Below are 9351 nucleotides of genomic sequence, written 5' to 3' on the forward strand. Positions count from 1 at the left end.
CGGCGGCCGCTGGCTCCTGGCCCTGCCTGACGGGAGCCTCCGCGTCCCCAGTGTCCCCGCAACCCCCCCAGTGTCCCCTCTGTCTCCCCGGTGTCCCTGTGTCCCCTCAGGCCTCCTGTGTCCCCCTCACCCCCACCGTATCCCCTTTGCCCCTGTGTCCCGCGTGTCCCTGCACCCCCGTGTCCCCCTGTCATCGCATACCCCATGTCCCCCCCGCGTCCCTGCTGTCCCCCACGTCCCCTCAGGTCCCCTGTGTCCCCTGCACCTCCCCACGCCCCCCCATCCCTGCATCTCCCCGTCTTCCCCCTGTCCCCTGCATCCCCCCCGTCCCCTGCATCCCTGATGTCCCCCCTGTCCCCTGCGTCCCCCCCTGTCCCTGCATCCCTGATGTCCCCCCCGTCCCCTGCATCCCCCCTGTCCCTGCATCCCTGATGTCCCCCCCGTCCCCTGCATCCCTCCTGTCCCTGCATCCCTGATGTCCCCCCCGTCCCCTGCATCCCCCCTGTCCCTGCATCCCTGATGTCCCCCCCGTCCCCTGCATCCCTCCTGTCCCTGCATCCCTGATGTCCCCCCCCGTCCCCTGCATCCCTCCTGTCCCTGCATCCCTGATGTCCCCCCCTGTCCCCTGCATCCCCTCTGTCCCTGCATCCCTGATGTCCCCCCCCATCCCCTGCATCCCTCCTGTCCCTGCATCCCTGATGTCCCCCCCGTCCCCTGCATCCCTCCTGTCCCTGCATCCCTGATGTCCCCCCCTGTCCCCTGCATCCCTCCTGTCCCCTGCATCCCTGATGGCCCCCCCGTCCCCTGCATCCCCCCCTGTCCCCTGCATCCCCCCCTGTCCCTGCATCCCTGATGTCCCCCCCTGTCCCCTGCATCCCCCCCGTCCCCTGCATCCCTGATGTCCCCCCCGTCTCCTGCATCCCCCCGTCCCCTGCATCCCTGATGTCCCCCCCGTCCCCTGCATCCCCCCCTGTCCCCTGCATCCCTGATGTCCCCCCCGTCTCCTGCATCCCCCCGTCCCCTGCATCCCTGATGTCCCCCCCGTCCCCTGCATCCCCCCCTGTCCCCTGCACCCCCCCCGTCCCTGCATGCCTGATGTCCCCCCCGTCCCCTGCATCCCCCCCTGTCCCCTGCATCCCCACATCCCCTCTGTCCCTGCGTCCCTCATCCCTCCAGTCGTGTCCCACCCCTCCCCCATATCCCCTCCACCCCCCACGTCCCCATGTCCCCTTCAGCCCCCGCCATCTCCGGCGGGACGCGTCCCCTGCCCCGTCTCCCCGTCCCACCCCACACCCCTGTCCCTCCGTGGGGGCTGGAGCCTCCGCGGGCGTTGCTGGGCCCTGACTCAGGCGAAGCTCCCGCCGGCGCAGCCGGAATTTCTACCTGATCCACACCTAATTATTTCCTTCCCGGCCCAGCAGCGGCGGGGGCCGGATCCTGACCCAGTATAAATCCAGTGGGGAGCGGAGCCGGGGACCGATGTGGCCGGAGGCAGACGGGGATGGAGCCGGAGGCGCTGCCAGGGGTAGGATGGGGACGGGGACAGGGCGGGATGAGGCCCTGGGGGGTGGCCCTGGGGCAGCTTGTGGGGGGTACTGGGCGGGGGGGAGAGGGTGCGGGGCCCCAGCCACCAGTGTCCCCAGTACAGGCTGTCCCATGGTCACCAGTGTCCCCAGTATAGGCTGTTCCATGGTGACCACTGTCCCCAGTACAGGCTGGGCTATGGTCACCAGTATCCCCAGTACAGGCTGCCCCATGGTCACCAGTGTCCCCAGTATAGGCTGTCCCATGGTGACCAGTGTCCCCAGTACAGGCTATCCCACGGTCACCAGTATCCCCAGTACAGGCTGGGCTATGGTCACCAGTGTCCCCAGTACAGGCTGCCCCATGGTCACCAGTGTCCCCAGTACAGGCTGGGCTACGGTCACCAGTATCCCCAGTACAGGCTGCCCCATGGTCACCAGTGTCCCCAGTATAGGCTGTCCCATGGTGACCAGTGTCCCCAGTACAGGCTGCCCCATGGTCACCAGTGTCCCCAGTACAGGCTGGGCTATGGTCACCAGTGTCCCCAGTACAGGCTGCCCCATGATCACCAGTGTCCCCAGTCCTGGCTGACCCTGTGCCCCTTTTGCAGGCTCTAACAGAGTCCCAGTTCAGGATGTCCCAGTGCTCCCAGTCCAGGCTGTCCCATGGCTCCCAGTGCTCCCAGTCCAGGCTGTCCCATGGCTCCCAATGCTCCCAGTCCAGCCTGCCCCCATGGCTCCCAGTGCTCCCAGTCCAGGCTGTCCCATGCTCCCCAGTGCTCCCAGTCCAGGCTGTCCCATGGCTCCCAGTGCTCCCAGTCCAGCCTGCCCCCACGGCTCCCAGTGCTCCCAGTCCAGGCTATTCCATGGCTCCCAGTGCTCCCAGTCCAGGCTGTCCCCATGGCTCCCAGTGCTCCCAGTCCAGGCTATTCCATGGCTCCCAGTGCTCCCAGTCCAGGCTGTCCCATGGCTCCCAATGCTCCCAGTCCAGGCTGCCCCCATGGCTCCCAGTGCTCCCAGTCCAGCCTGCCCCCATGGCTCCCAGTGCTCCCAGTCCAGGCTGTCCCATGGCTCCCAGTGCTCCCAGTCCAGCCTGCCCCCACGGCTCCCAGTGCTCCCAGTCCAGGCTATTCCATGGCTCCCAGTGCTCCCAGTCCAGGCTGTCCCATGGCTCCCAATGCTCCCAGTCCAGGCTGCCCCCATGGCTCCCAGTGCTCCCAGTCCAGGCTGTCCCATGGCTCCCAGTGCTCCCAGTCCAGCCTGCCCCCACGGCTCCCAGTGCTCCCAGTCCAGGCTGTCCCATGGCTCCCAGTGCTCCCAGTCCAGGCTGTCCCATGGCTCCCAATGCTCCCAGTCCAGGCTGCCCCCATGGCTCCCAGTGCTCCCAGTCCAGGCTGCCCCCATGGCTCCCAGTGCTCCCAGTCCAGGCTATTCCATGGCTCCCAGTGCTCCCAGTCCAGCCTGCCCCCACGGCTCCCAGTGCTCCCAGTCCAGGCTGCCCCCATGGCTCCCAGTGCTCCCACTCCAGGCTATTCCATGGCTCCCAGTGCTCCCAGTCCAGGCTGTCCCATGGCTCCCAGTGCTCCCAGTCCAGGCTATTCCATGGCTCCCAGTGCTCCCAGTCCAGGCTGCCCCCATGGCTCCCAGTGCTCCCACTCCAGGCTATTCCATGGCTCCCAGTGCTCCCAGTCCAGCCTGCCCCCACGGCTCCCAGTGCTCCCACTCCAGGCTATTCCATGGCTCCCAGTGCTCCCAGTCCAGGCTGCCCCCATGGCTCCCAGTGCTCCCACTCCAGGCTATTCCATGGCTCCCAGTGCTCCCAGTCCAGCCTGCCCCCACGGCTCCCAGTGCTCCCAGTCCAGCCTGCCCCCATGGCTCCCAGTGCTCCCACTCCAGGCTATTCCATGGCTCCCAGTGCTCCCAGTCCAGCCTGCCCCCACAGCTCCCAGTGCTCCCAGTCCAGGCTGTCCCATGGCTCCCAGTGCTCCCAGTCCAGGCTATTCCATGGCTCCCAGTGCTCCCAGTCCAGGCTGCCCCCATGGCTCCCAGTGCTCCCACTCCAGGCTATTCCATGGCTCCCAGTGCTCCCAGTCCAGCCTGCCCCCACGGCTCCCAGTGCTCCCAGTCCAGGCTGTCCCATGGCTCCCAGTGCTCCCAGTCCAGCCTGCCCCCACGGCTCCCAGTGCTCCCACTCCAGGCTGCCCCCATGGCTCCCAGTGCTCCCAGTCCAGGCTATTCCATGGCTCCCAGTGCTCCCAGTCCAGGCTGTCCCATGGCTCCCAGTGCTCCCAGTCCAGGCTATTCCATGGGTCCCAGTGCTCCCAGTCCAGGCTGTCCCATGGCTCCCAGTGCTCCCAGTCCAGCCTGCCCCCATGGCTCCCAGTGCTCCCAGTCCAGGCTATTCCATGGCTCCCAGTGCTCCCAGTCCAGCCTGCCCCCACGGCTCCCAGTGCTCCCAGTCCAGGCTGTCCCATGGCTCCCAGTGCTCCCAGTCCAGGCTGTCCCATGCTCCCCAGTGTCCCCAGCACCCCGGTACCCAGCCGGGCGGTTTGTCCCGGTCGGTCCCCATCACCCCACTCCAGTCCTGCCCGCTCTGGCCTCGTGCCCCTTCCAGACCCCCTGTCACCCAGGTCCCCCCCGTCGTCCCCACGGGGACGCTCAGGGAGTGGCCATGGGGACCTCAGGCCCTCGGGGACAAGGATGGGGTCACACAGCGGAAGAGCAGGATTTTGGTGCCGACCTTCCCTAAAACCACCCCAAAACCATGAGGCGGCTCTGTCCCCACGGTGTCCCCCTGTCCCCATGTCCACATGTCCCCATGTCTGCGTGTCCCCATGTCCGTGTGTCCCCATGTCCCCGTGGTGTCCCCATATCTCTGTGTCCCCATGTCCCCGTGTCTCGATGTCCCCGTGTCCCCATGGCGTCCCCATTTCCCCATGGTGTCCCCACGACCAAGCGTGCCCATATGCCCATGTCCGTTTGCTCCTGCGTCACCCGTGTCCCACCGTCCCCGAGGTGTCCCTGGGGGGTGCAGTGGGTGCCCCACGTCCTCCCCTCTGGCAGGGTGCCTGCTCGCCGGCGTGTGGGGGGTCCTCGTCGGGATCCTCGGGGTGCTGTGAGGAGCACCTGGCCTGCCTGGGCCCGGAGGGGGACACCTGCGCCTGCCGCGACGGCGCCTTCGTGGAGGTGGAGCCCGGGGACAACCAAGGTACGGGGGTGGGGGGACAGCAGTGGGGACAGAGGCAGCTGGGAGGGGCAGGCCCACCTGGCCTGCCTGGCCATCCCGTCCCCATCCCATCTCCATCCCATCCCATCCCCGTCCCCGTCCCCATCTCCTTCCCATCCCATCCCATCCCCATCTCCTTCCCATCCCATCCCCGTCCCTGTCCCCATGTCCATCCCATCTCCATCCCATCCCATTTCCTTCCCATCCCATCCCATTCCCATCTCCTTCCCATCCCATCCCATTTCCTTCCCATCCCATCCCATTCCCCTCTCCTTCCCATCCCATCCCCGTCCCCATGTCCATCCCATCTCCATCCCATCCCATCCCATCCCATCCCATCCCATCCCATTTCCTTCCCATCCCATCCCATTCCCCTCTCCTTCCCATCCCATCCCATCATCTCCTCCCCATCCCATCCCATCCCCATCCCATCCCCATCCCCATCCCCATCCCATCATCTCCTTCCCATCCCATCCCCATCCCATCCCATCCCATCCCCATCTCCTTCCCATCCCATCCCATCATCTCCTCCCCATCCCATCCCATCCCCAACGCCATCCCATCCCATCCCCAATGCCATCCCATCCCATCATCTCCTCCCCATCCCATCCCATCCCCAATGCCATCCCATCCCCATCCCCATCCCATCCCATCCCCATCTCCTTCCCATCCCCATCCCATCATCTCCTTCCCATCCCACCCCATCCCATCCCCATCTCCTTCCCATTCCCATCCCATCATCTCCTTCCCATCCCCATCCCATCCCATCCTATCCCTATCTCCTTCCCATCCCCATCCCATCTCCTTCCCATCCCATCCCATCCCATCCCATCCCATCCCTATCCCCATCCCCATCTCCTTCCTATCGCATCTCATCTCATCCCATCCCCATCCCATCCCATCCCATCCCATCCCATCCCATCCCATCCCATCCCAGATTTGGGGTCCCTGTGGCACCAGCACCCGTGTCCCAGGGTGGGGCAGGCTCCCCAGCGCCTGCAGACATGGGGGGCGGCCGAGGGTCACGCCGACTGTCCCCTCCCGCTCCCCAGAGCTGCTGACGGAGGATGACATCTACTGCCGCTGCCTCTCCAAGACACTGTGCCACACGGCCACCCCCGTCACAGTCGGCTTCTACGCCCCCTGCGGCCACCGCCTCTACTCCCTGCTGGACAAGGTCACTGGTGGGTGTGGGGCCACGGGGCCACCACGGGTCACCCCCTCCGGGAGCCTCCCAGCCAGCCCCGCTGGCTTCGGGGGGGTCCCCATGGCACCAGCATCCCGCCCGTTTGCACCCTGGACTGGGGGGGTCCCTGTTGCAGCAGTGTCTTTCCTGGTCCCCCCACCTCGTCCCCAGATTTGGGGGTCCCTGTCGCTTGTCCCACCACCCCGTTTTCTTCTACAGCTTTGGGGTACCCCATGGCACTAGCACCCATCCCATCCCATCTCCTTCCCATCCCCAACCCATCCCATCCCATCCCATCCCATCCCATCCCATCCCATCCCTTCCCATCTCCTTCCCATCCCATCCCATCCCATCCCATCCCATCCCATCCCATCCCATCCCAGTTTCTCCCCTGGCTTTCAAGTCCCTCTTTCATAAACACCCATCCCACATCTCCCCTACATTTGGCGTCCCCCATTGCACCAGCTCCCACCCCACTCCATCCCACCCCATCCCATCCCATCCCTATCTCCTTCCCATCCCCATCCCATCATCTCCTTCCCATCATCTCCTTCCCATCATCTCCTTCCCATCCCCTCCTTCCCATCATCTCCTTCCCATCCCCATCCCATCCGCTCCCATTCCATCCCATCTCCTCCCCATCCCATCCCATCCCATCCCATCCCATCCCATCCCATCCCATCCCCTCCCATCCCATCTCATCTCCTTCCCATCCCATCCCACCCGCATCTCCTTCCCATCCCCACCCCATCATCTCCTTCCCATCCCCACCCCATCATCTCCTTCCCATCATCTCCTTCCCGTCCCATCCCATCCCATCCCCCCGTAAGGCTCAGGGCACCTTCACCCCCTGGTCCCTCATCCCCGCTTTTCCCCCAAGGCTTCATGCGGCAGGAGATGGTGCGGCGGGAGGAGGCCGAGCTGCGCCGGAGCCACCAGAAGCCACGTAGCCCTGAGGGCTGGGGGTTGCTGCTGGTCCTCTGGTACCTGGCCTTCTACAAGCCCATCATCACCGAGAGCCACCTGAGGAGGAAGAACATCGAGTTCATCTTCATCCGCTTCAGCGCCTGGCAATACGCCGGCTGCGACAAGCTCTGGGCCGGTTTGGTCACCACCCTCTGTGACAGCATCCGCCACCATTTTGGGGCTCTGCCCCTCAGCGTCTACCATGTCATGGGCACCCGGCCCCGCTTCGCCTCTGGCTTCAGCCAGAAGGAATGGGTCCTCAAGACGGGCACCTGCCTCAAGCTCTGGGGGCTGCTCTTCGTCCTGGGCGCCGGCCTCACCATCCTGCTGGTGGCCCTCTTGGTGCCCGGCATCAAGGACCACCACGCCTTGAAGGTGGTGGGCAGCGCCGTCACCTCGCTCTCGGGTTCCGGTTTGGCGCTGGGAGCTTTCTCCATCCTGAAGAACCTGTTGATCAGTGAGAAGCAAAAGATCGAGCGGTTGACCAACAGCGAGAAGTTCACCAGCCAGTTGGGCTTCATGAGCAAGGTGCGCAATGAGGTGGAGGTGCTGGTCGACTTCTTGTCCTTCATGGAGATCTTTGAGCGCCGACGGCTCCGCGTGGTGCTGGAGATCACCAGCCTGGACATCTGCTACCCCGAGAAGGTGGCCGGCGTCCTCAACGCCATGAACACCTTGCTCTCCGAAGCCAACACTCCCTTCATCTTCATCCTGGCTGTGGATCCCAGCGTCATCGTCCCCTGCCTGGAGCAGACCAGCTGCATGAAGGGTCTTGCTGACAACGGTTACCTCTACCTCAACCGGACAGTGACGTTGCCCTTCTCCATCCCTGAGATGGGTGCCCGCTCCCGCCTGCGATTCCTGGAAGCCGCCATCCAGACGCGGGAGGACCTCATGTACCGCATCATCACCAGCAACGTGGAACGACGCCGAGCCAAGTGCCAGGCCGTCCCGGCAGTTCCCAGCCGGCAGGAGGCGGACGCCGAAGCCGTCCGCTGCATCCACGAAGCTTTCCGCTGCCTACACGACAGCGCCGACCCTCTTGCCCGTTACCTCCCCACCAGCGGCGCCCACGTCCGTCGCATCGTCAACACCATCCCCATCACCCTACGGCTCCTCCTGCACCGCGCCGGCACCCCCGGCACCCCCTCGCCCCGCGCTGCCGCCGCTTGGGTGGTGTTGGCCGACCAGTGGCCGTGCCGGCTGAGCTGGGTGCTGCAGTGCCTGGAGGATGCCTGGCAGAGCCGGCCGACGGCGGATTTTGGCGCGCGATCCCTGTGGAGCATCTTCCAGGAGAACGTGGGGGAGCTGAGCTCCCTGCGGCAGCCCCTGCACAACGTCCTCAGCCTGGACGGGGACCCTGAGCTCTTCCAGACCTTCCTCGCCTCCGACTTCCCCTTCACCGCCCGCGACGCCCGCGCCTTCCTCGGCGTCACCGTCAACCTGGACCACTCCATCCGGCACAAGATGGGGCTCCTGCGCGGTCTTGACCGCCTGCAGAAAGCCACCGCCGCCCCGGTGTCCCGCGGTGTCCAGTGTCCCCACCCTGAGTGACGGCAGACGCTGGCATTGGGTCTCCGGTGATGCCTCTGGACGTCAGGCCCCCGAATTAAGCTTGGACGTTGGTGGCACCAGGGCACCCCTGTGGCCGGCAGCCAGAGGATGCCCACGACCTGTTGTCCTCCCCCAGCATATTTTTGGGACCTCTTTGGGGACAGGGACGGGGGACGATTCCCGTCCCCCTCGTCCACAAGAAGAGACGCTGCAGGAGGTGAAAATGCCACCAGGGGATGGAGCTGGGGCGACCGGAGGGGACCAGAGGAGACCCGAGATGACCCGGGGGGCTCCAGGGGGAGGTCGCTGCCATCCCAGGGACCCTGGCGCCCAGGTACCCACCGCCCCCCGCCCTGACACCCTCCGGGGAACGTCCCCTGGTGAGTGGGGCCCGTGGGGGGGGACACGACGACCCCAAGAAACCACGAAGCGGCCGCTGGCCTCACTGCCAGGGCGGCCCCAAAGGGCGGACGTCCTCGAGCCGTGTCCCTCAGGAGCTCCTCACGAAGCCCCCCCCCAGGACCGCGGGGGTCGTCCCATAATAAACCAGTTAATTAAACCTTGCGCTCTGCGTCTTGACTTAAATACGCTTTTTGGGTCCTCCTTAAGTGGGGGTGGGGTGGGGTGTCTCAGGGGATGGAAAAGGCAATAAGGGGGGGGTGTGTGGCAATTTTTGGGGGCGGGGGGGGGGGGCGGAAAATCAGCCCAAGGCACCATTGGGAGGGATGGCGGCAGCAAGGCGCGGAGCCCGCGATTGGGATCCGGGGCATCGTCAGCATTAATTGCCAGCCAGCTTCCCGCCGGCATCTCCCACCTGCTCCGAAAATCCTCCCCCGGGGAAGGCGGCAGCGGTGGGTGTAAAAATCTCCGCGTTTGCCTCGTCTTTTTCCCGGCAA

At 65.7% G+C, this 9351-nt stretch overlaps 1 protein-coding gene across 3 annotated transcripts; it reads left to right on the plus strand.

Annotated features, from left to right (window-relative positions):
• The first annotated feature begins 1116 nt into the window (after positions 1-1116).
• Positions 1117-9019, plus strand: NKPD1 (NTPase KAP family P-loop domain containing 1). 3 transcript variants are annotated; one of them, XM_074567293.1, is made up of 4 exons: positions 1117-1525; positions 4587-4731; positions 5802-5933; positions 6816-9019. In XM_074567293.1, the coding sequence occupies exons 1-4, from the start codon at positions 1502-1504 to the stop codon at positions 8453-8455; spliced, it is 1941 nt and encodes a 646-aa protein (XP_074423394.1). In that variant the 5' UTR covers positions 1117-1501; the 3' UTR covers positions 8456-9019. The 3 variants fall into 3 exon arrangements, with proteins under 3 accessions (XP_074423394.1, XP_074423395.1, XP_074423396.1); XM_074567294.1 differs by lacking the exon at positions 5802-5933 and having other exon boundaries at positions 6816-9013; XM_074567295.1 differs by lacking the exon at positions 1117-1525 and having other exon boundaries at positions 4716-4731; positions 5802-5926; positions 6816-9013.
• The last annotated feature ends 332 nt before the right edge of the window (positions 9020-9351 follow it).

The sequence above is a fragment of the Larus michahellis genome, chromosome 26, assembly GCF_964199755.1.
Source record: "Larus michahellis chromosome 26, bLarMic1.1, whole genome shotgun sequence".
Taxonomy (NCBI): Eukaryota; Metazoa; Chordata; class Aves; order Charadriiformes; family Laridae; genus Larus; species Larus michahellis.

Bases quoted from the DNA above. Each gene is read 5' to 3' on its own strand.
- NKPD1 (XM_074567293.1), top strand. From the start codon at position 1,502: ATGGAGCCGGAGGCGCTGCCAGGG. The intron at 1,526-4,586 runs GTAGGATGGGGA...CCCCTCTGGCAG, and splicing joins AGCCGGAGGCGCTGCCAGGG to GGTGCCTGCTCGCCGGCGTG. The intron at 4,732-5,801 runs GTACGGGGGTGG...CCCGCTCCCCAG, and splicing joins GGAGCCCGGGGACAACCAAG to AGCTGCTGACGGAGGATGAC.